Source organism: Nicotiana sylvestris, chromosome 11 (genome assembly GCF_000393655.2).
Source record: "Nicotiana sylvestris chromosome 11, ASM39365v2, whole genome shotgun sequence".
Lineage (NCBI taxonomy): Eukaryota > Viridiplantae > Streptophyta > Magnoliopsida > Solanales > Solanaceae > Nicotiana > Nicotiana sylvestris.
In genome coordinates, this window is record NC_091067.1 from 55470374 (window position 1) to 55495395 (window position 25022).

General features: G+C 42.0%; 1 protein-coding gene across 1 annotated transcript; it reads right to left on the reverse strand.

The window, feature by feature from the left end:
* Positions 1-60: 60 nt before the first annotated feature.
* LOC104214382 (rho guanine nucleotide exchange factor 8-like) lies at positions 61-2710 on the reverse strand. Its single transcript, XM_009764041.2, has 7 exons — positions 1984-2710; positions 1784-1900; positions 1553-1707; positions 1402-1476; positions 1062-1328; positions 664-984; positions 61-591 (listed from the first exon to the last, which is right to left on the reverse strand). The coding sequence occupies exons 1-7, from the start codon at positions 2255-2257 to the stop codon at positions 268-270; spliced, it is 1533 nt and encodes a 510-aa protein (XP_009762343.1). The 5' UTR covers positions 2258-2710; the 3' UTR covers positions 61-267.
* Between the last annotated feature and the right edge of the window lie 22312 nt (positions 2711-25022).

Genomic DNA, 25022 nt, shown 5'->3' on the forward strand with positions numbered 1-25022 from the left:
GGAACACTATCCAAAAGCAAAAAGCCAAGAATGCTATAAAAAAGAAAAAAAAAAACATAAAATGAATAACATCTTGAAATAACCTATTGGCTTCAGAAGAAGAGCAGTAACATTCTTGCATACACTGGTAAGAGAAATTAGACACTTATATGGTTCTCTACTGTATGAATCAGACTTTGATCTCTTTCATGTTTAATGCCGAGCAGTAGGGAGTTGTTAGGCCACTTTCAATGTAAGAAAAAACGTTAGCTCATGGATTTTTCATTATCATCTTGGGCAAAAAGTCTCCTGATTCTTAGTTATGTTTCCCTCTCCTTGCTCCATATTCCAGCCCATGAAGTCAGACAAGGTCATTGAGGTTGGTGTTTCTGCTGCAGAACTTAACATCTCTGACTCTCCCCTGGGAGTTGACATTCCACTTAGTGGTTGCTGAGGTGAAGATTCAGCTGAAGGGTTCCACTTTGCTATTGCAAGTGATGGATCTTGTGTGACAGAATCTGCGTATAGGACATCCTCAATACGCGACATAACTGTGTTGGCTAGGCTTTCTAGCACCCTTGAGTAGCTCTCCAGAACAGCATGTCCCACATCCTGCAGGTGAAACAGTTGATAATTTGTTCAATCAATATATCACAGAGCCAGCCCGCAGGATAGTGTTCTTACTCTGTTATATTGGATTTTACTGATCTCAAGGGAAGATTGAGGAATTCCAGGAAATCTGTGTTTTAGCAGGAGTAAGATGGTCTCTGCTCTCTCTTCAAAGAGCTCCCTCTTCTCCAAACTCACAGCTGGAACCCAGGAAGATTTTCCATCTTTTTGGTGCATCTTCCTCTTCCAAATCACAATAGATGCTTCAATTCTGTTTTTAAGGTCAAGAACTTTGTGTTCTGATGACATGTCCATGGTTGAAAGGAATTGGTCTGGATCAAAGAATTCGACCGTGATGTTCTTGTAGATTGAATCACCAAGACTTGATCTACCATTCTAGCAGTAGAGTAGAGCAGAAGTCAGAAAGAATGAGTATGTTAAATCTATCTAACTTGTATGTGATTCTCACCTACCTTGGGGAGAGATTCAATGTAGTTTTCAGGGACTTCCATTTCTGCTAGTATTTGAGCGTTAATCGCCATGGATGCTTTGAGTACTTGGTTCACACAATCCTTCTGATATTGTAGCCATCTCCGGGAAGCATCTGAGAGTCCCTCAGGTGGAACCTTGATTGTAGGTAGCCACCATTTATCAGTCCTCTGGACACCTTTCTCAGATTCTTCAGCATCTTTCGAGACATACCAGAATTCTTTTGCATCTTTGAAGTTATCTAAGCAATCCTGTATGTGTTGATTCAGTTATTGCAATTTAAGTAAGTAATATCATAACTAGAGTGCACTGCAGGTTTCTCACAATGAGCATTGCATCAAGCTTCTTCAGAGCAGGGATGTTCATGACCAGATCTCTTCTTTGTTGAGTAACCATTATCTGTCAAAACATGGATTACATTTCTTACTTTAAATCTTGAAGCAGAAATGTAAGGAGGACAAGACTGAAATAGAACCTCCATGTTTGTTCCATCTTTTGCTTTTTGTTGCGCGGGGACAAACTCAACAATGTAATCTGTCACGGATAATAGCCAGTCGATTTCTTTTCTCCACCTCTCTTTTCTCTTTTGAGACATAGGCTCCAATTTCGATTGTTCTCCAAAAACAGAAGCTATACACACAGATAGAACAAAGCAAGGTGAAGAATACAAGGAAAGAACATAAATGGAAGACCAGGGCATCATTACCAGCTAGATTGGTAATGGCGTTTGATAAAGCCAGAGCTGATGAAACACCTTTTCCTCCTCCTGACATATCCTCCCCTAAAAGCAGCTTTGCAAACCTTTCTTTCATCAATTCCATGTCTGAATCCATAACATTTACATCAAATTAATGTGTCATGACACATTAATACGGTTCAAATGAAAAACAATATCAAGAATAATACCTGAAGGTTCTTTATCTTTTCGGGTATTTCCTGTCTTACCTGCATCCTGGGTTAAGCTTGAAACAGGTTCAATATCCATCTGATGATTTTCTAAAGGTACAGACGGTGTTCCGCCTTGGCTAATAAATTGGACGTTGCCAATGTTGTCATCCATGTCCTCTTCATCGCTACCACTCTCCCCCCCAATGCTATGTGCCAATCTACTTGGAATCTCAAATATCTTCCTAAAATTGAAAGACCTCGACTTCTGAATCTTATTTTCTTCGTTAACCATTTTGTGCCAATTCCCCAATCAGAGGCGGAACCAGGAATCTAAGAATCCACACCTAAGATCTGAACCTGCAACCTTAACCAACTTTTAACAACCATTCATGTTACAGTATAAGCTTCCCCTATATCAAGAGGATTCAACCGTTTATAAATATATAACAAATTCTTTTCACTCTATTTGTACAATATAATTTTTTGTTGAAGGGGATTAATTAATAAAATCCCTGCCCCTAACTATGAAAACTAGTTGTATACCCCAACAATGTTGCAAGAAAACGTAGTAATATTCGTGAACTGCATGAAGCTAGACCTTTTGTACATATGTTCTTTCTCCTCCAGGAATGTGAGAAACGGAAAATGAAGAAAACCCCTCCTCTTGTTTTTTTTGGTATAAATGAGAAGCCAATAATGGTGATGAATGAGTGAAGGGTTTCTTATTTTCCTGGTGAAAGGGGTTTGTGAAAACAAGGGAAAGAATAATAAATAACACATGTTGTTCATAGTCTGTTTTAGTAGAATATATGTGGTTGAATTTTCACCTATAGCAAAAAGCCCGGGAAAGCATACAATGGAAAACTAACTGTCGTCTTAAAATGGTCTCTCAACGCAATACTCTAGTCAACACTTGGTCAAACACATTTATTTATCTTTCCTATTCATTAAAGTTATAATAATGTATACAGCCGAAATCAGGGAATTCGACTCTGGAGCTACTATGGCGCTCCACGCCCAACCTCGAAAAGCTCGAAGCAGAACGTGAAGTGTGACCCCGAGGTGCGTCCCTCGAGGGAGCACATCGAAGGTTCACTATGGTCGATCTGGGAGCAGTACAAATCGTTGATCGTCATGGAAAGACGGAAAAACTCCCAAGTACACGTGGTTAGAGATGACCAGGTCTGCAAGAATAGTACAAATATGTACTAAGCCATTATACAACTGTACCAATAGCATTTCCTCATTATTATTAGACATGTACTATGTTGGGACCCCCCCTCCTATATAAAAAGGGGATCCTTGTCATTTTGTAAGGGAGATGAATATTGAATGCAATAGAACATTCTCTACTTTTCTTGCCTAAACGTGCTCAACGATTACTCTACAGCTTTATTGCTCCTCATTCATTGTGTTCATTCCTCGTTCATTCCTTGTTCATTTATTGTTCTTCATTTGTTGTTCATCATCAATTGTTAAAGGCTGCCCTCGAGGTCCTATATCGCTGAGCTCGAGGCTCTCGATCCCGTAACCACACTGGTTTGCTTATCATTTCTTTCTCATTTATAATTAGCATTTTTCACATAACAACTAGTGTCAAGATAAATCACGTATTTTTAGAATCACAAATCAAATATAATTGTTATTACCAAATTTCAAGGTAAACAGTTTGGCGCCCACCGTGAGACTAAAAATAATAGTGATTGTTTTGGTGCTAGTTTTCTGATAACACACGTTATTCTTCACACTTTTTCTTGTCAAAGATTTTCTGATTTCATGCCAAAATATGTTTGGCACACAAAATGCACTCGCTCATGACAGCGAAGGACTTGGAGAAAACAACGGCATGGGGCTCAATGTACCACATGTAAACCTTGAGGGAGTGCCAAAGGTGGATCCAGTTGATATCAGCTCCCACAACGTTCTAAACATGGGAGTAGGCGCAGACCCCATAAAGAATGGACGCAGGGAAGCCCATGCTGGAGGCCAAGAAGCACGAGGAATGGAAGAAGGAGGAGTCGGTCTCCAAGTGATATTCGAGATGCTGCAAGCTCAGCAAGTCGCCATCGCTCAACTTCAAAGTCAGAACAGAACCCCTAACACCGCCGAACTAGTAAATATGCAGCACGAACCAGTGTTAAAAAGACCCGATGAAAGCAGCTCAGGGACTGACCCCACAATCATGAAAATGCTCGAGGAATTGACTAAAAGAATAGAGTAGGGAGAAAAGAAGATAGAGGATAACGATAAAAAGGTGGAGACTTATAACTCAAGGGTTGATCAGATCCTAGGCGCACCCCGATTCTGAAGGGTGTAGATTCAAAGAAGTTCGTACAGAAACCATTCCCATCAAGTGCAACTCCGAAGCCCATCCTGAAGAAATTCAGAATGCCCGATGTCCCGAAGTATAACGGGACCAAGGACCCCAATGAGCACATTACCGCTTATACTTGTGCTGTAAAATGGAATGACTTAAAGGATGACAAGATTGAATCCGTTTTACTAAAGAAATTTGGAGAAACACTATCGAAGAGAGCCATGATATGGTATCACAACCTACCCCAGAACTCGATGGATTCGTTTGCCATGTTGGTAGATTCTTTTGTGAAGGCACATGTCGGTGCCATCAATGTTGCTACAAGGAAGTCCGACGTCTTCAATATCAAACAAAGGGAGAACGAGATGCTGAAGGAATTTGTATCTCACTTCCATATGGAGCGAATGGAATTACCACCGGTTTCCGATAATTGGGCAGTGCAGGCCTTCACTCAGGGCTTGAACGAATGAAGCTCAATAGCTTCGAAACAGCTAAAGCAAAATTTGATCAAATACCTTGCCGTGACCTGGGCGGATGTACACAACAAGTATCAATCGAAGATCAGGGTCGAAGATGACCAATTGGGAGCCCCTCTGGCTCAGTATATCCAAACGGGCTCCTAGCAAAGTAACCAAGGTCTACAGAAAAGGAGTCGAGATCAGGCAAGGAAAGATATCAGCCATACTTCAAAGATCGAAGAGACACCTCGAGGCGGAATATACCCCTAAATGATCGGGGCCAAAATTCCTAGGGACTTATGAGCAAGACCGGGTTTGACAAGCATTCGAGGCCAACGGAGGCACCTTGATTGTTAGAATACAACTTCAACATTGATGTCTCAGGCATCGTATCGGCCATGGGTAGAATTAGAGATACCAGATGGTCAAAGCCTGCACAGTTAGATCCTTCCCAAAGGAACCCCAACTTGATGTGAGAATACCATGGCATTTACTGTCATATGACCGAGGATAGTAGACAGCTCCGAGAGGAGGTGGCCCAGCTGATCAACGAAGGGCACCTTTGAGAATTCCTCAGCAATAGAGCCAAGAACCACTTTCAAGAAAGAGAGGCGAACAGAAAGAATGGACCGAAAGAACTTCAGCATAATCATTGTGCCAAAGTGTCCATTGCAACGGAAAGGCAAACTCAGAGCTATATACCCGAGGACGCCCTTACATTTAGAGAAGAAGACATAGAGGCCTTGTCCCAACCACATAATGATGCACTGGTAATTTCTTTTCTTTTGAATAACGTTCAAATTAAACACGTGCTCGTGGATCCAGGTAGCTCGGCCAACATAATCAGGTCGAAGGTGGTGGAGCATCTTAGACTGCTCGATCAGATCATACCCACCTCTTGAATCCTCAATGGATTTAACATGGCAAGTGAGACAACAAAGGGAGAGATCATCCTCCCAGTCAACGTGTCCGGTACAGTTCAAGACACCAAGTTTCATGTCATCGAAGGTGACATGATGTACAACGCCTTACTTGGGAGGCCGTGGATCCACAACATGAGAGAGGTACCATCAACTCTTCATCAGATGATGAAGTTCCCAACGAAAGATGGTATAAAAATGGTGTACGGAGAACAACATGCAGCAAATGAGATGTTCACGGTAAACGACATAACACCAACATCGACTCTCCCCGTCCAGGATGAGTCAGGAAACAGGCTGACCCCCGAGGAACAAGTGATCTGTGAGCATTCGAACGAAGATGACAAAGAAGACTTCCTCACTCCTCGGACCTTCGTTGCCCCCGAAGAGTCAGATGCAACAAAATCAACGGTCGAAGAACTCGAACAAGCCTTCTTGATCGAGCATCTTCCAGATCGAAAGGTATACCTGGGAATAGGATTAACCCCCGAACTTAGGAAAAAAACTCATCCAATTTCTTATTAACAACGTTGATTGCTTTGCTTGGTCCTATTTAGACATGACAGGGATCCCGTCGGAAATAACCACCCATCGACTAAGTGTCGATCCTAGGTTCAAACCAGTGAAGCAAAAAAAGAGACCTCAGTCCGAGGTAAAACATACATTCATCAAAGAAGAGGTAACATAACTCCTCAAAATAGGATCAATTAAGGAGGTAAAATACCCCGAATGGTTGGCTAATATAGTAGTGGTTACCAAAAAAGGAAATAAATTAAGAATGTGCGTAGATTATTAAGACTTGAATAAAGCATGACCCAAAGACTCATTCCTATTGCCCAACATCGATCGCTTGATCGATGCCACGGCCGACCACGAGATCCTCACTTTTCTTGACGCCTACTCCGGGTATAATCAAATTCAAATGAACCCATAGGATAGGGAAAAGACTTCTTTCATCATGAAGTATGGCACATACTGTTATAATATAATGCCTTCGGGCTAAACAAACGTAGGAGCTACGTACCAATGCCTAGTTAATAAGATGTTTGAACATCAAATAGGCCAATCTATGGAAGTTTACATTAATGACATGCTAGTTAAGTCCCTGTGCGCAGAGGACCATTTGACTTCTTTGCAAGAAACATTCGATATCCTTAGAAGCTATAACATGAAGCTCAACCCCGAGAAATATGCCTTCGGAGTAGGATTGGGCAAATTTTAGGCTTCATGGTGTAGAATAGGGGGATCGAGATCAACCCCAATAAAATCAAGTCCATTGAAGAAATCACAGTGGTGAACAATGTGAAGGCTGACCTCACTGGTCTGATCTCAAGGAATGTGGACCAGAGTCCATTCTTTGAAGCGATGCAATATGACTTGAAGTTTGTCTACGTATCTTTGCATCCTATCTTCTCGAACCTCGAAGCTCCCATTTACTTGGTTTACTACTAGAAGGGAGTCGCATTTTGCTTCGACGAATTTTGCTCCTAGGCTCTTGGTCAGTTCGAGACCTGCAATCATAGCCCCATACTCGGCCTCGTTATTCCTGGGGTCATTTGTCGAAGAAGATGACATACTCCCGGGGGTTGTTGTACAATTATCCAGGTCAGTGATTGAAGAAGGCCACGCCGAGGTCAACTCAACAAGTTTAACATGGGATTGGAGGAATAAATACATTGACTATTTGAGAAACGAGAAGCTGCCTACAGACCCAAAAGAATCTAGGGCCCTCTAAGCCAAAGTAGCTCGATTTTCACTCGACAATTAAGCCCAAGGGCTACCCCAGTTCGAGTAAGTTCTCACTCGGGGACTATTTACAAAGCCTTAGGGCTATCTTTATTTCGAGTTCGAACGAACACTCACTCGACTATTAAGCCCAAGGGCTACCCGAGTTCGAGCAAGTTCTCACTCGGGGATTATTTTTAAAGCCTCAAGGCTATCTATATCTCGAGTTCGAGCAAACACTCACTCGACTATTAAGCCCAAGGGCTACCCGAGTTCGAGCAAACGCTCACTCGACTATTAAGACCAAGGGCTACCTGAGTTCGAGTAAGTTCTCACTCGGGGACTATTTACAAAGCCTTAGGGATATCTTTATTTCGAGTTCGAGCGAACGCTCACTCGACTATTAAGCCCAAGGACTTTCCGAGTTCGAGCAAACTCTCACTCGGGGACTATTTGTAAAAGCATAAGGGCTATCTTTATTTTCAGATGATCGAGCAAACGCTCACTCGGTTGTTAAACTCAAAGGCTACCTGAGTTCGAGAAAATTCTCACTCGAGGGCTATCAACGAAGCCTAAAAAGGCTAGCTTCATTTCAAAAATCGAGACCCAGCTCTCACTCAACTCGAACTCAGAAGTCCCGGTGACCTAAGTTCGCATCAAATCAATCCAAGCTTAGTCCGAGTGATAACAAAGTACTTTAAGAAGCATCATATTAATCAGCTAAAAACCTAAGGGTTTATTATGTTCCGGGTCTAGTATTCGAACTAATCGTTAGAGTCATACACTTGGATTTTTCACAAACGAAGGCAGAATAAAGTTCAACACAAATCAAAGGCAAAATAAAGAAATTCATATATTAATAAAAGGTGTTTACAAAGCCCACGAGAGGCCCTTACACAGAAATAAAGAAGCAAAAAACAACAGCCAAAGACCTAATCTACTTTCGACGGCATATCCTCAAGAGCAACATCTTCGAGAACCTGTTTCTCGGGGACTCCATTTCGATCTTTAGAGAGGCGTCTTCGAGAACCTCCTCCGAAACAGCAATAGATGAAGAAAAGGCTATAGCCTATCAAAGGGCAAAAGCTTTTAACAAGCGAAGAAAATTGTGGCCTAGTGAAAGACTTGGCAAGTATCGGTCTCGTCAGCACTACTATTGTGAATCCACTTCTTGAGACATTGTACCGGTGTGGGATGCAAAAGTTAGTAGATAGTTCCACCTCGCTCCATGGAAAGCAAAAGGAATGAAGCGCCACACTAGGTTGAAGTTAAGAGAGATGAGTAGCGGTATAGGGACCACATATCTTCTGATACAGAAAGAATTTAGTGCCATTATTTCATTGTTTAGGGCCAACAAAAAAAACAACAACAACTCAATATAATCCCACTCAGTGGGGAAAAGTTTTGAAAAAGAGCCAAGGCATAACTGACAAAGTTGCTGCCGTATGACCTTGTGGTCACAGGTTTGAACCATAAAAATAGGAGTTTAGAAGAGGATATAGAGAAGGGAAAGGGCTAAAGGCTATTGAAGAAAGAATGAGTGAAGTTTTGGTTCAAGCAATCCCTTATTAAGAGAGACAATAACGTAACCGACGACGCAGTCAATGCTGTTGGGGAAACGGATCGACGACGCAATCAACACTTTTGGGAAAATGGACCGGCGGTATATTCAATGCTTCTGGGGAGATGAACCGATGAGACATTTCAATTACTTCGAACGCTTATGTCACGAGCATGACATCATTACGAGAGGCTCGAGAAAATCGAGGTCAAAGATATTTGGACAAGCTACAGGTAACCTTTCATTGCTTCAAGGAATGGACTATAGACCATGTACCTCGGGAGAAAAACAGTGAGGCAGATGCACTTGCAAACTTGGGGTCATCAGTCGAGGAAGATGATATTATCCTGGGGACTGTCGTCCAATTATCGAGATCTGTGGTCGAGGAGGGTCATGTCGAGATAAATTCTACAAGTTTGACTTAGGATTGGAGGAATACGTACATCGAATATTTGAAAAATGGAAAGCTCCCATCGGATCATAAAGAGTTGAGGGCTCTACGAACCAAGGCTGCTAGGTTCATAGTGGATGAAGATGGAACATTATACAGAAGGACGTTCGATGGACCATTGGAGGTATGTTTAGGGTCGGGTGACACCAATTATGTTCTATGAGAGATCCATAAAGGCACTTGTGGAAACCATTCCAGCGCCGAGTCTATGATTCACAAAATTATTAGAGTAGGGTATTACTGGGATAGCATGGAAAACGACACTAAGGAGTTTGTTAGAAAATGTAATAAATGTCACAGGTTTGCACCGATGATTCATCAGCCGGGAGAGCAACTTCACTCAGTCCTGTCCCCATGGCCTTTCATGAAATAGGGAATGGACATCATCGACCCTCTACCAACGGCCCCAGGTAAAGCTAAATTCATTTTGTTTATGACTGACTACTTTTCTAAATGGGTGGAAGCACAGGCCTTCGAGAAGGTCAGAGAAAAAGAAGTTATTGACTTCATCTGGGACCACATCGTGTGTCGATTCGGGATACCTGCCGAAATCGTATGCGACAATGACAAGCAATTCATCGGCAACAAAGTAACAAAGTTCCTCAAAGCACACATAGTAAAAATGATTTTATCAATGCCGTATCACCGAGCGACGGACAGGCCGAATCGACAAAAAAAATTGTCATTCAAAACATGAAGAAAGGGTTGAACGACGCTAAAGGAAAATGGAGAGAAGTTCTACCCAAAGCTCTTTGGGCATATCGAACGACATCGAAGTCCAGCACGGGGGCAACCCTGTTCTCTTTATTATATGGCTCCGAGGCCTTGATTCCAATCGAGGTCGGGGAACCCAGCGCCAAATTTAGACATACATCGGAGGAATCAAATCATGAGGCTATGAATACTAGCCTCGAGCTATTAGATGAAAAACGAGAAGCTGCACTTGTTCGGATGGCTGCACAGAAGCAAAAAATCAAATGATACTATAATACAAGAACCAACCTTCGACACTTCGGAATCGAGGACTTGGTTTTAAGGGAAGTCACCCTCAATACTTGAGAGCCAAATGAAGGGAAACTAGGCCTGAATTGGGAAGGACCATATCGAGTCATCGAAAAAGGATCTTACAAACTTGGCACGATGGAAGGCGAACAATTGCCAAACAATTGGAATGTATCACTGCTCAAACGATATTATTGCTGAGATATGACCTTTTCCTCTTTTCCATTTGTATTTAATACTAACTCATTGCAGATGTTCGATCGAAGACGTCGAGAGCACCCTTCTATACGAAGACTTTAGGTCTTGAAGTACGCGTTGCACTCTTTTTTCCTTAGATTGAGTTTTATCCCAAATGGGTTTTTCTGGCGAGGTTTTTAACGAGGCAACAACTATGTGTTACCTAAGGAGAATTCAACAGTATCTAAGGCTTCTTTTCAATCAACCTCGAATACTGGGGGAGGGGGGGCATCACCCTCGGAGGCTATACTTTCGAGAAAAATACTTCAAGCCAAAGAGGGTCTCGATAGGAGAACTTTGTAATGGACCAAATGGTCAGATGATCCGTGTCCATATAGAATAGCCGAGTCTCCGATGGCAAAACATGTACGCATGTATGAATTATTCAAAGAAGCATTCTTTCAATATCAAACACTTTGTGTCTCGAAGGAATTTGCTACTATAGGAGCTCCGTACTTGTGATTCTCTGTGAGAAACGGCTCAAGGACCAAAACACAAATACACCTCGAATACTCGGGGACTGACATCGACAGTCAACACATTCGGGTTGTCTAAACTCGAATTCGTAAAACCTCAAAGAGGCATCCCTCGATGTAAAGGCCAAGGCCATCATACTTGGGGACTAACATTTCGAACAAGTTCGAATATCGGAAAACAAGTCCAAGAGACACACTCGAAGGCTACAACCATATTAAAGGCTACAACCAAATAACGCGGCCCGGAGATGTTCAAATTCCGCAATAAAAATAGGCCTTCCAATTCTTAGAAAACCGGTTAAATAAAGGCTACCCTCGGAAAAATAACCAAAGGGCTTCGATAAAATCATCCCTCAAAAAACCTTAAGAGGTATCGAATTATTCAAATACAAAATTGTACTAAGGCACTAAAAACAAAGGGTTCTGATCGACACTAAACCCTCAAAAAACCCAATGGGTAGAAAATGCATGGCAAGGCATAAAGAAATTTTTACTAAATCTTTTAAGCTGAATAGGTAAAATAATAGCCATCTTTCAAAGGCCATATCTACCCAACCTAAAAGAACCTAAGGGCCAAAACATTTAGAGTTCGAGACCTTGTTCTCACTTAACTCGGATCTAAGGGTCTCACCGTCCCGAACTCGCATCAAATCGACTTAAGCATAGCTCAAGGATTCATCAAAAACCTTAAGAGGTACTCTATTATAAGTTCAAAGATTGCCCATTGATTACTAAAAAACCTAAAGGTTTATTTTACTCTGAGTCTGAGCTGGTGCTCACTCGATTATTGAAGTTATAACATCAAATAAATACACAAAACGAAAACGAACTGGACTTACAATAAATCGGATTTGGAGCTGAAAGAAAAGGAGTTCTTTATATACATAACAAGTATTTACAATGCCCACAAGGGGCCTTACACAAAAAACGAAAAACAAAATCCTAAGGGCCTAGTCTACTTTGGGAGCCGCATCTTAGGGAGCCACATCTTCAAGAACCTCCTTCTCGGGGACTCCATCCTCATCTCCTCTGCTCTCGGAGCCACTAGCGGAGTCTTCATCATTGGAGAGTAAAGCGGCAGCCTTGTCCTCCAAAGTTTTTCCCTTTTCAATATCAGTTGAGAGGTCGAAGCCACGAGCGTGCACTTCCTCGAGAGTTTCTCTCCGAGATTGTTGCCTGGCATGATCGACAACACATGACAATTTGACTTCAGCAGTGATAGAGATCTCCTATGCCCGAATGTTGGCAACCTCGGCATCAGCTTGATAAGAGGCCACAAATGCCTCCGCCTCAGATTTAGCCTTTACAAGTTCGGCAGATGATTTAGCTTCAAGCTCCTCAATATTTCGGCTTCGGGCCAAGCTTTCCCCCTTTGCATTTTGAAGCTGGCATTCAACCGAAGTCAGCTGGGCCAAAACATGTCTTTCTCTAAGGCGAGATGATCTATGTGCTACTTCCACCCCAGGGTCTCGGCCTCTTTCGCCTTGACCTCCTCTCGAAGCTGCTCTACAAATTCTCCCTTTTGTGGGGTCCACAAAGTCGAAGTGTTAGTCACTATGTCAAATAAACACATAACAAACTCCCAAGAAGTTTCATTACCTGCTCAATGAGCTTAGTTTGTTCTCGATGAGCCTTCGTTAAATCGACTCGAAGGTCCCTAATCTTCTCCTCTTTTTGAACGTAGAGGCGTTTGAGGTTGTCCCTCTCTTCCATGAGTTTCTTGATTTCGGCCTCGCATCGGGCAAGCTCGGCTCGAGATTTAGAAAATGCTTGTTGGTGGAGCGTCACAACCTTCACACAAAGAAAAGAAGTCAGATTCAGAAAAACGAGAATAAAGCATGAACATAATTATGAAGGCAGAAATTTACTTGTTTTAGAAGATGCTGAGCCTCGTCAAAAATAAAAGAAGCATTCAGGTTGGGGCCATCTTCGACCCCCGCAAAACATTCCCGAAAAATATCATTCCCTTCGTGGGTCGTCCCCACATCAAGAGTCTTCATGGCCCGGGCATCTCGGAACTGCCCTTCAGAAAACACAGGGCCAAGCGAGGATTCATCTATGTTAATTATCCCAAGTGATTCACTCGAGACATTCTTCTCTTTGGAGTGCCTCAGAATTAGGCTCTTCGGGCTCGCCTGTCAGATGTTCTCCAAGGCGATGAGTGCTTTTACCACCCGATGGCTCGGGGGACTCTACTCGAGCTCCCCTCTGAGTTTTATTTGGTTCGAGATTGAACCGCATCAGCCACCGTCAGTTTGGAGGCCTTCGAAGCTTCAGTGCTCCCCCTCTTCCGAGCTAACAACGGGCATTTGGAATCTTCTCCCTCTTTCTCGTCATCCCGAAGTTGTTGGATCGCTTATGCAGATAGGGCTGCAGGATCGGACCTAGGCTTTAGAGCCTTATTTTTCTTGGGCTTCGGGGAACTTGTTGGTTAATCCCTTTTCCTTTTCTTTTATTTAGTTGGCTTCGGGATTTCCTCTTCACTGGGCGGAGGCGACCTCATAATAATGAGGCCTGTGTAAGGGGAAATTAATTATTTTACAGAGAAACATCAACGTATGAACAAGGAAACTCACCATGATTTTTAGCTTCCCATCGACCCTTGGCCAAATCATGCCAACATCGTTCTGCATGTGAAGAAGTGAAGGCCAGTTGTCGAACCCAACCTGTGAGGTACAGAATTGCACCAGGAAACCAAGGGGAAGCTGCACCATCAAAAAGGAATTAGATCGAGGAAGAATAGGGAAGGAAAAGTAATAAATATAATCGGTAGGTTTGTACTTACGTTTCATGTTCCAACCCTCTAGGAATGGCATCCTTTCGGCAGGATTTAAGTCAGAGGTCTTAATTTGAACAAACCGGCTCATCCATCCTCGGTCCTTGTCCTTATCGATACAAGAGAATATCGCCTTCGAGGATCGACAATGGAGATTTATCAAACCACCTCGATAGAGGTGAGGGTTGTATAGCCTGATCAGGTGGTCGAGTGTAAACGACATCCCTTTGACCTTGCCCGAGAAGTACCTAAGCAAAGTGATGATGCGACAGAAATAGGGGTAGATCTGGCCAAGGGACACCCGATATTGGTGATAGAAATCGAGAAGGACTGGATCTACAGGACTCAGTACTGGATCTACAGGACCCAGTACTGGATCTACAGAACCTAGTGTGAAAGTATAAGTGTACACACTTAAGTATCCTTCCACATGAGTTGTGATATCCTTTTTGGGGGAAGGAATCACCACCTCTTTATCCTTCTAATTACAATCCTTTTGCACCAGCTCGAGATCGTCTTCAGTTATCGAGCAGATTTATTGGACATAGGCTTACATCAGCCTGGAATTGATGGAGGCTTATCGATTTTGAAATCGGAAGATAGCTCGCATAGCCCAGGAATGCATTCCTCGATGCGAGGTGACGTCGTCGTTCTACCACAGACTGGCCGCGATGATGAGGAGGCTTTTTCTTTCTGAAGAACGATTTTAGATGTCTTAGCCATTACTGTTGAGAAACTCAAAAGAACAGAAGAAGTTGATGGTGTAACAAGAACGAATTGAAGAAAGGATGGACTTAGAGAAGATGAAGAAGCTAGTGAGGTTTTGGGAAAGGTTTGAGAAGTAAAGATTGTAAAAGTTGTGGAATTGACCTATTTATAGTGGTCGCTTCAACGGTTTGGGGAAGCCAATGGCCGACCATCAGCCGCCTTCAATTAATGATCTTGGGAACTATGTAGATGTGACTTTTCAATCACTTCTGTCGCTGAAGTCACGAGATTGACATCATGATCGAGGCATCATAGGATCGCTGATCAAATCATTTCTTATCATCTTACTCAAAAAATGCGGGGACTATCTGTATACAGTCGAAATTAGGTATGCTCGATTTTGTGGGCTCGAGGGCCACTTCGAGAGCAAGATCAAAATAGACCAGGTGCGTGCTTGATGCCAAAGTACAAGCTTCGAAGATTGAAGGGCTCGATGAACACCGAGGCCAAGTATGACCAACCTTGAGATAATACCGTTATGGTTCCATATCATAAAGAGCGAGATTCCCACAGTGGCCCTAAGATCACTGCGTAAATTCTGGAACGGATTTGTACTAGGCGGTTAAACAACTGTATAATAAGATTCCTTACTACAATTGGAAGTGTACCTTATTTAGGATTCCCCTACTATATAAAGGGGACCTCAATCATTTGTAATGCATCAAACATTTACAAGAGAATATACATTCTTCACTTTCTTGCTTATTGCTCATCAGAATTATCTTTTAGCATTATTGTTCTTATTACCCTACCTCGAGGCCACCTTAGCTTGTTTACTGATTTGATTCAACTTATTTCTTTAGTTCATACGTTTGATTCTTTAATTATCAGTTGGTATTGGACTGAATCACATATCTTTAAGACCTCAATACAAATTTAATTGTTACTTGGATTTTTGGGTAAACACTGTAGTCAAATTGCGGCGGCCACTGCTATCCTCCGCAATTTGTATCGAATTATAGGGCTTTCTTTAACGAACAAAATCACTACTCCCTCAGATCTACAATAAGTGACCAATTTGTTTTTTTATTTTGGTCTAAAATAAGTGTCCGTTTATATAATCAAGAAAAAATTTAATATGTTTTTCCAAAATTACCCTTATGTACGTTCCCTAAAAAGTCATTTACTCCTCACATTAGAGAAGAGAATTAAGTGCTACTATAACTATGGTGCAACATTTATTGAAGGGTAGTTTAGTCACACTAACTATTTTCGTCTAGAATTTAGTATTTCCTTAATGGGTGTGCCAAAAAAAAATTGGTCACTTATTGTGGACCGGAAGGAGTAACAATTTGCAGGGGTTTTCTCCGCTACATTAAAAACAAAAAGAGTGACAGCCTTCTATGTCACGACCCGGAAATCCCACCTTCGGGATCGTGATGACGCCTAACATTTTACATGCTAGGCAAGCCAACGTTAGAGAATTCACAAAATCAACTTCAGCTAATTTAACGACAGAAATTAATTAAGCTCAACAGAAGCTAAACAGAGTTTGCGGAATATTATAAAACCCAAGATAACCGAAACATTTAGGTTCTGGAGACACAACTCACGAGCAACTATATTTACCTTGAAAATGGTAATTACAATTAAATTTGATTGTGTGGTTCTAAAAATATGTGATCTATTTTTATGCTAGTTTTTTAGGCAATAGATGCTAAGTGAGAGATTAGGAAACGAGATAAGAGCTTGCAGACAGTATAGTGACCAAACCAGAGGGCTAGAAATCAGGGCCTCAAGTGGCGTATACGGGCCTCGAGGTCGAGTCAGATGCTCGGCTAGGAGCAATCGAGGGGGGATTAACGGTTATGATAGCTTTGATGGAAGCCTTTTATCATCAATAATGAGCAATAAATGAAGAACAATAAATAGAACACAATGAATATAAGTAATAAATGCAAGTAATGAGATTAAGAGAATATGTTAGAGAGCAGAGAGAATGTTCTTGTGTATTTAATATTGAACATCAGGTCCCTTACAAAATGACAAGGATCCCTTTTACATATCAGGGGGAATCCCAACATAGTACAAATGCATTTATAACAAAGATATGGGTCTAATACAACCATTTAAAGCCTTGATTCGGGTTTGAACTAGCCCACTAGGCTTTGCCAGCTCTAGCTACGTGCTTTGGGAACTTCCCACTTTTTCGTCATAACCATCGAACTATACTGCCTCGAGGCTGGATGTCGACAACTCTTCGGGTGTTAATCTCGACCATAATATTGAGCCTATGTAAACGTGCTTGTGAAGCTTCATAATGACCGAAAATTGAACCCTCCGATTTTACCGTATACAGATAGTCCCCGCATTTCATAAAGAGAAACGATAAGAAACGACTTTGATATCCATCCCCTCGAACTTATCGCAATGATGTCATACTTGTGACATAAGCCTTTGTGATAACTAAGGCATCCTGTCGATTCACCTTTCCAGAATCATTCAATGTATCGCCGATTCATATTCTCTAAAGTGATAATATTGTTGCCGGTCCAGTTCCCAAAACATATTGCTTGTACCTGTCGGTTACGCTGCCACCCTTTCTATAAATGGAAGCCTTCTTGAACCAAAACTTTATTAAAAAATTCTTCAACTGCCTTCTACCCCTTTCTCCTCTTCATCTTCATTCACTGCTATCTTCCTTGTTCGAGGCCCGTGGCCTTAAGGTCGTATGGTGTTCTCATCAGTTACGCCATGGCCCTTTTCCAGAGCATTCCCCTACTGAGTAGGATCGTACTAATTTTTTTTTGTTGTTGTTGTTGTTGTTGTTGGCCTAAGGTAATGAGAGATAAATCTCAAATTATCTTCACATTAAAAGATATGCGGACTACTAACTTCTACTCATCTTTTACTGCTTCTTCTGCTTTTTCTCCATCTTTTTCTTCTTCTTCTTCCTCATTATTTTCCGTCTCTTCTTTAATCTTGAAGATACCGTTGGAAAGATCAAGAGGAGGCGCCGAGGGAATGGTTCTCGAAGACACTTCCCCGAGGATGTAACCCCGAAAGCAGATTAGGCTTGTAGTTGTTATGTATATTTTTTCTTTTTTCTTTTGCTTCTCTGTTTCTATGTAAGGACCCTTCGTGGGCTTTTGTAATCATGTGTAAGGACCCTTCGTGGGCTTTTTGTAATCATCGTTTATTAATGAAAAGGTGTTTCTTTAATTTTGTACCTAAATTATGCCAGAGTTCCTTTTACTCGAGTTTATGAAGAATCTGAGTGCATGACTCAACCGATTAGTCTGAATACCGAATCGGGTGTAGGTGCTTCCCCGATCCTCGATTTGTCAATAAGATATCCAGTGCAACCCTTTGTCATTCCTCAGGCTGAGGCCGAATTGAATCGATACGAGTTGAGGCCATCGGGACCCCCGACTTCGAATTGAATGAGAGTAGGGCTTCGAACTTTCAGAACGAAACTTAGCATTTCAGACCCCGTCGATAGTCCTCGAGGGGGGATAATTCACTTGGGCTTCTGTGACTAAAAATAGCCCTTAGGCTTTAACAGATAGTCCTTGGGCAAAGGTTCGTCCGAGCACGGGAGATGTTAAAACTTGTCTTGAACTGAGAGTGAAGATAGCCTCAAGGCGTTATAGATAGACCCTAGATGAGGGTACACCCAGATTTGGATAACCCCTAGGTTAAAGTAACCGAAAGAGCATTTAATTTGAGTGAAAGTTGACTCTGGATCAGGTAGCTTAGAGGCCGGAGAATCGAGTAAATAGCCCGTGCTTGCTATAGCATAAATCCTCGGGGTAGGGTACCACCTGGAGTTCAAGCCCATATGAATAGGTTTTTAGAGCTTGTCTTCTTTTTGATAGAGGTCCTCGAGATCGGGTACCATCTCGAGGTTTGTAATGATAGTAATGTCTCCTTGGAGCATATATTCTTATTGGTGGAGGTCCTCGAGATCGAGTACCATCTCGATGCTCATAATGATATTAATGGCTCCTTAGATCATATTCTTCTTGGTGGAGGTCCTCGAGATCGGGAACCATATCAAGGCTCGTAATGATATTAATGGCTCCTTAGAGCATACATTCTTCTTGGTGGAGGTCCTCGAGATCGGGTACCATCTCGAGGCTCGTAATGATATTAATGGCTCCTTAGAGCATACATTCTTCTTGGTGGAGGTCCTCGAGATCGGGTAATATCTCGAGGCTCATAATGATATTAATGGCTCCTTAGAGCATACATTCTTCTCGGTGGAGGTCTTCGAGATCGGGTACCATCTTGAGGCTCATAATGATATTAATGGCTCCTTAGAGCATACATTCTTCTCGGTGGAGGTCGTCGAGATCGGGTACCATCTCGAGGTGCGTAATGATGCGGGGATCTTTGATCCCCCAAGCGTCACTCGGCAGCGTTAATTGCATGACATGGTTATGAAACGACCAAGGCAATCTCGCTGGTACATCTTTCCCAAGCGAAAAATGGCTTAATCAGCAATTTTTATTGGCCTTTGAGGCTGGCGGACAATCACCGCTTTCTTCATCTATGGGATTGTCTACCCCCTTTAAGGATTTCACTATTCTGAGTAGTTATCCTCCTTTGTAGAGTTCTTCTTTCCTGCGTTAGGCCCTTCACCACTTCAACTTTGAAGGCCTTGCTCAAATTCATGCTCCAATTCCCTAGTTTTACCACAGTCATGACTGCTACGCCAGGGTCCGCTCGGCAAGGAGAAGGGAGTTCCGCCTCTGGTTCATGCCTGGTTGGTGGTATGCTGTTGGCGCCATGCAAGCTAACCTCTAGACATTTTGTTTTGAGGGGGACTTTCCGTCAGAAAAACATCCCGATGTTCGGGGTCACTGTGAGTATGCCTCAATGTTTATTTCTTTAATAGGAGAGGGGCACCTTGAGTTGGTGAGGAAAGATTGTGGATGGGGGTAAAGGTAGTACTGCGGGTACCTTCCTCGGAAGAGTGTATCATGGATCATGCCGAGGGGTTCCTGAACGTATACACGTACCCCTTTACGCTGGGCCCCCTTAATAGGGTCATGCTTGATTTCAGTCGAAAGTACCAAGTTACCTTGGCACATGTTCATCCATCATTTTGGAGGATAATATTGATGATGAGGTTCTTTGCGGAATAAGCAGAGCTTGAATTCACTCTTAGCCATCTTATCTGGCTGTATCGGCCTTTTTACAATTGGGGTCTGCTGACCCTACGATGCCGATCCACCACGCCTTTCGTTGTTGATGATGAAGAAGACGAGGATTGGGGATGGATGAGCCAATTTGTCCGAGTACGAACTGTCGATATTATCCCTGTGGAGTTCTGCCATTTCCCGAGGAATGGAATTTTACACATAAGTGATATACTTGTGCCTTTGTAGTTTTGCTTATGGCGTAGGCGGGTTTCGTAAATGCACCTTCCTTTCCTTTTCTACAGCAATTTCATGGGCACCATGCGAGGTCCCCAACCTGACTGATTGGGCTCGGAAACTAGCGACTCACTCGACTTATAATGAACGCATGTGGAAAGCTTTGTCTAAGGGTAGATGGGAGGCCAAACACCACGGTATGTGCTATGTGATTTGCTCCTTTTTTGAAAGGCACTTTCGTTTTATGCGTACTAACCCCGTCATCATAGGCATCAGGGATTCCTTTGAGGTGAGACCGTGCCCTCTCAGAGAGGGAGAAGGATCGCCAGATTCTAGGCTATGAAATGATAATAATAAGCAAAAAGGGCCTTCGCAGGGTGACGGTGCTTATAGCAAGATGAGTTCAGGCCGGGGGTTCGGAGAGGATGTGTCGGCTGAGCCTGCTACGCCCGAGATCTCTGGCTTTAGAAAACCGGTTCCACCTTCATTGTCATCTTCTTTTCTCCTCGAAGGCACCTTAAGGTATAAGGGTTTCTGCCACCGACTTCTTTCCCCATCGAAGGTACTTCGAGGGATGTTCGAAGCCAGGGGGCGCATACACTGAGCAATCGTTCCCCAATCGGTAGTGGTTCTACCGAGGTAGATGGAGCCACACTAGTAGATGTGCGCTCAAATTTTGAGGAAGCTCAGCGGCTCTATTCTAAGGTGAGCTTTGGCCGCCCGTGTTGACTTTATAGTTTTGTAATTTTTACTCTCTTATCGAGTTTCTCTTTCATAGGATTTTGACAAGCTCTAGTCCGAGCTGCTCCATCATGAGACCAGATTACGAGAAGCCGTGGATGTAGAGAAATCCCTCAGGCTTCTCTTCGATGAACGGGAAGGCGAGTTGGCACACTTGCGGTATGAGGCGAGTCGAAGTCTGAACTACGAAAGCTACCTCGAGGAGCAGGTAATGTTTGTTTCGAGAGAGTGCGTGTTTCTTCTTCTACCTTCTGAGGCTAATGTCTAGTTTATTTCAGTTGCAGAAAAAGACGGAAGACCTAGAATGCCTTAGGAGCGAATTTGGTCAAGCCAAGTGCGAGCGTGACGAGTTAAAGGATCGGGTGGACACCCATGTGTCGACTAAGAAAGACGCTTTGGCCAAGGCTTCTGCCCTCGAGGTGTAACTTTGCAACGCTCATAAAAATAGCTTGGTCCGAACGGACATGGTTTCAAGGCTCGAGTCTGAGCTCCTGAAGATGAAGGCCGAAGTCGTGGATGCTCGAGCTGAAGCCAAAGTAATCCGAACTAAGGCTGATAAGAAGGTGGCTGTCTATTTAAAGGACGTTGTTGATGCTCGTGCTGAGCTAAGGGGGGCCCTTGACTAGGAGAGTAGGAATAAAGAGTACGTAAGGTGTAAATCTCGGAGGGAAACCCTCGAGGGAATACATGCCAGGGGCTTCGATCTCTCAGAAGAGATAAAGTAGGCGGAGGTGGAAGAATATGGTGCTAAGCTCCTTCTGTCTGATGCCGAAGATGGTGAGAAGGAGGCTAGAAGACCATAGTCCCCGAGGGGAACATAGATTAGGCCCTTCCTTTCTTGTTTTGTGCATAGTGCTTTCAAAGAACATTCTAAATGGAGCTTGTATCTTTTTGCATATATGTATAAAAGGAGCCTTGCGGTTCCATTTTTCATACACTTCTCTTTGCTTCAATGTTCGTCAGTCGCTAGCCAAATAAATTGGCCTTCAAGTTAAAAACAATCCTCAAATTCATAGTATGGCCCTGGGGCTCATTGGGCTGGCCCATAGGCTCTTACGCGCTTGGTCGGTACGACCTTTTATTATAAGCCAGCATTTGAGCCCTTACGCTTTTGCTCTTAGGCATATTTAGTTAATTGTTTTGGGTTTAGTCTCCAAGTCAGGTTTCGACTCGAGCTTATTTGACCCTTAAGTTCATGAATTTAAAGCTGGCCCTTAGGCTCTTACACATTTGGTCGGTGCGACCTTTTATATGGGCTGGGGGTAGTAGCTCTTACGCATTGGGTCGGTACGACCTCTAGTAGGGGCTGGCGACAGTGGTTCTTACGCGTTGGGTCGGTACAACCTCTAGTATGGGCTAGCGACAGTGGCTTTTATGCATTGGGTTAGTACCTCTAGTAGGCTTTATTTTTCCCTCGTTAAGGACTTTTTGAAATTGTGTTTGCCCAACTCTTCGACGATTTGATAGGAACCTCGATTGTGAGTCGTTATATGGCGATGATCGAGCACCTTGGGAGGTTCGGCTCGGTGGCTGAGTATCTCAAAGCCTATAGTTTGGAGCTGACATGGTCGAAGCTCTTTTGACTATATCGAGGGTAGCCTATTTAACCGGTTCTTTTTGAAGTATTTTCGAAGTAATTGAAGGCCTGTGATTTTATAGCGATAGTCGGGCGTCCCCGAGTCGCGTTAGTTTGGCTGGTACAGCCTTGTGACCATAGTCATTGTGTTTGGGCGGAGCCTTTCAGTCCCCGAGTGAAGTAGTTTCGACGTCTATATCGAGGGTATGCCTTTTTAGGGGTCTTACAAGTTCGATATATAGCCTTAACTTTCAGATCGGGCTTATGACTTTTGTAAGGTCTTACAAATTTTTTCATGCCTTACTTGAGGTCTTACAGTTTTGGTCACTTGGTACAAGTATGGTTCATGCCTTGCTTGAGGTCTTACAAATATTGTTCCTTCGTACAAGTATGGTTCATGCCTTTCTTGAGGTCTTACAAATATTATTACTTCGTACAACAAGTATGGTTCATGCCTTGCTTGAGGTCTTACAATTTCAGTCACTTGGTACAGGTGTGGTTCATGTTATTGATACCCAATTTTTTCCTATATATTTTTCAATATGCAAAATAATTTCAAATAGCATATATATGCATATATAAGCATGCCTAAATATTTTATTATTTTCCATAATTTTCAAAGGTTTAAATTGACTTATTGTCCCCTTTTATCAATATAATCCGAATAATTATGTCCAAAATTATTATTTCTGATGATTCATTTATGGGATATTTATATTTATGCCAAAATATGGCTAAGATAATTTTTATATATTTTTACAATTTTATTTAGTATTTTTTTAAAGCTAATTGCATATAATTGCAATATTAGCCTTTTTAAGATTCAATTGTGTTTTATATTCATAAAATTAAGTCCTATATTTTTAAATTGTTATAAATTATTTCAGTGCTTTTCAATTTATTTTTAAAAATTTATTTACTATTTTTATAATTTAAAAAGGGGGAAATTGGCTATTTATAACAGCCCATTTGTATTTAATTTTTAGCCTAAATTTAATCCCAAATCAAACCCAATTTCCCCGGCCCAATTTCAATTAAACCCGACCCCAATCCAATTTCAACCAACCCAAACCCGGATTCCCTACCTACCCTTTTAATCTAGGTCGTTGATCATTTAGATCAACGACCACCATTCACCCTCCCAAAATTAAACCCAAATGACCCCTTACCCTAACTCACTTCTCACCACCCGCCGCCCCTGAATCCCTCTCCTCTCAATTCTCTCTACAACCACACATGAAACCTAGCCGCCGCCACCCAATTCCACCCTAATCCACCTTAATCCCTACCTAATCCATGGTCTCCCATGGTCGTTCGAGATGTATACCAGCCTCCTACACCCTCTGGTGGCCCGTTTGTGTGATTTCATGGACAGATCCCGAAGAGATCTGGTTAAGTCCTTGCTCAACTTATGTTCATGGCCTTTCTATGGCCATCCATGGCCTTTCAAGTCAGATCCTTGACTTTTCCGGCTAGATCAGTAACTTTTCAAAGTCTTCCTCACTTTTCTGGGTTCTCTGAAACCCTAACCTTTAAGATCTTTCAATTTTCTTTAGATCTATATTATATCTGTGCATATTATGAACTTCTTAAGTGTTTTCTCGAAGGTTCTTCGATTTTCTTTCAAAATGACTCCTCATTTTTCAACGATTAGGGTTTTCTCTTAAATTTTTAAAGATTTCTTCTCTAATTTTAATGTTGTTTATGATTTTACTACGTTCAAACAACTTGTTTATTCTAACCTTCTACTTGATTCAGCATGTTGGAAACCCTAGGTCTTTTTTGGTCTTATCCGGTTTCTGAAACTGTCCTTGTTTGTTTGAGTGTATACTTGTTCGATTAAGTTCTTTGTCCCTATTTGACTTATTTGATTCCGAGTTTTTACCATCTCTTAAACTCGACTATTGTTGAAACTCTAATTTCTCAAAAAGTTTTCCTCACTTGTTACTGTGAGACCTTTACTTGTTTTTGACTCTCTTATTCACTTTGGCTCTACGTGTGAGCCATGACTATTCGATCTTGTCTACTACTGGATCCTAGCTTATTCCTGCTACTACTGTATGTTTATATTGTTTCTTTTGCAAATATGTCTGGCCTTGCATGTCTGATATCTATGTTCATTCTATTTATATGTTGAAGTGCAGAATCATGTTTCTTTCTTGATTGATCCTGATTTCCTCAAATGTTACGACTGATTGCAAAAGTTTTCTTATGAACCCTAATTTTTTACTCATTTGTTTAAAATTAATTGATTCCTTTCCTTTATTGTGATGTTTTACCTTGAATCCTTTCCCAAAATTAAGCATATTTTTGTACTTAGACTCAATCATTTACTTAAACTTTTATTGCCCCCTTATATGGCAATAATCAATCTGTCCCAAACTGATTTCTTTCCTTAATTAACCCTGTTAGTATCCGTCAAGCAGTGATTCCTTAATTAAAAGGAATCACTTGTGTTAATTGATTCTGATTGTGATTATTTCCATGTCTGTATCAAGACTTTAATTATTACTTATTCTTCATTCGTTTCCAAAACTATAAATACACTACCCCTCTTCTTTCAAAGACACAAATAATTTGAGTTCAGAACACACACTTATACTCAAAAACTATCTCCTTCATTACTACTACTTGTGCTATTGCTTTGTCTAGCCGGCTGAAAGCTAAGGCTAGACTGTGGAATCTTGCTTGCTTTACCTTTCTGCACTTTGCTTCTCTACTGGTATGT

Bases quoted from the DNA above. Each gene is read 5' to 3' on its own strand.
- LOC104214382 (XM_009764041.2), bottom strand. From the start codon at position 2,257: ATGGTTAACGAAGAAAATAAGATTCAGAAGTCGAGGTCTTTCAATTTT. The intron at 1,901-1,983 runs GTATTATTCTTG...TTATGGATTCAG, and splicing joins AAAAGATAAAGAACCTTCAG to ACATGGAATTGATGAAAGAA. The intron at 592-663 runs GTAAGAACACTA...TTTCACCTGCAG, and splicing joins GTAAAATCCAATATAACAGA to GATGTGGGACATGCTGTTCT.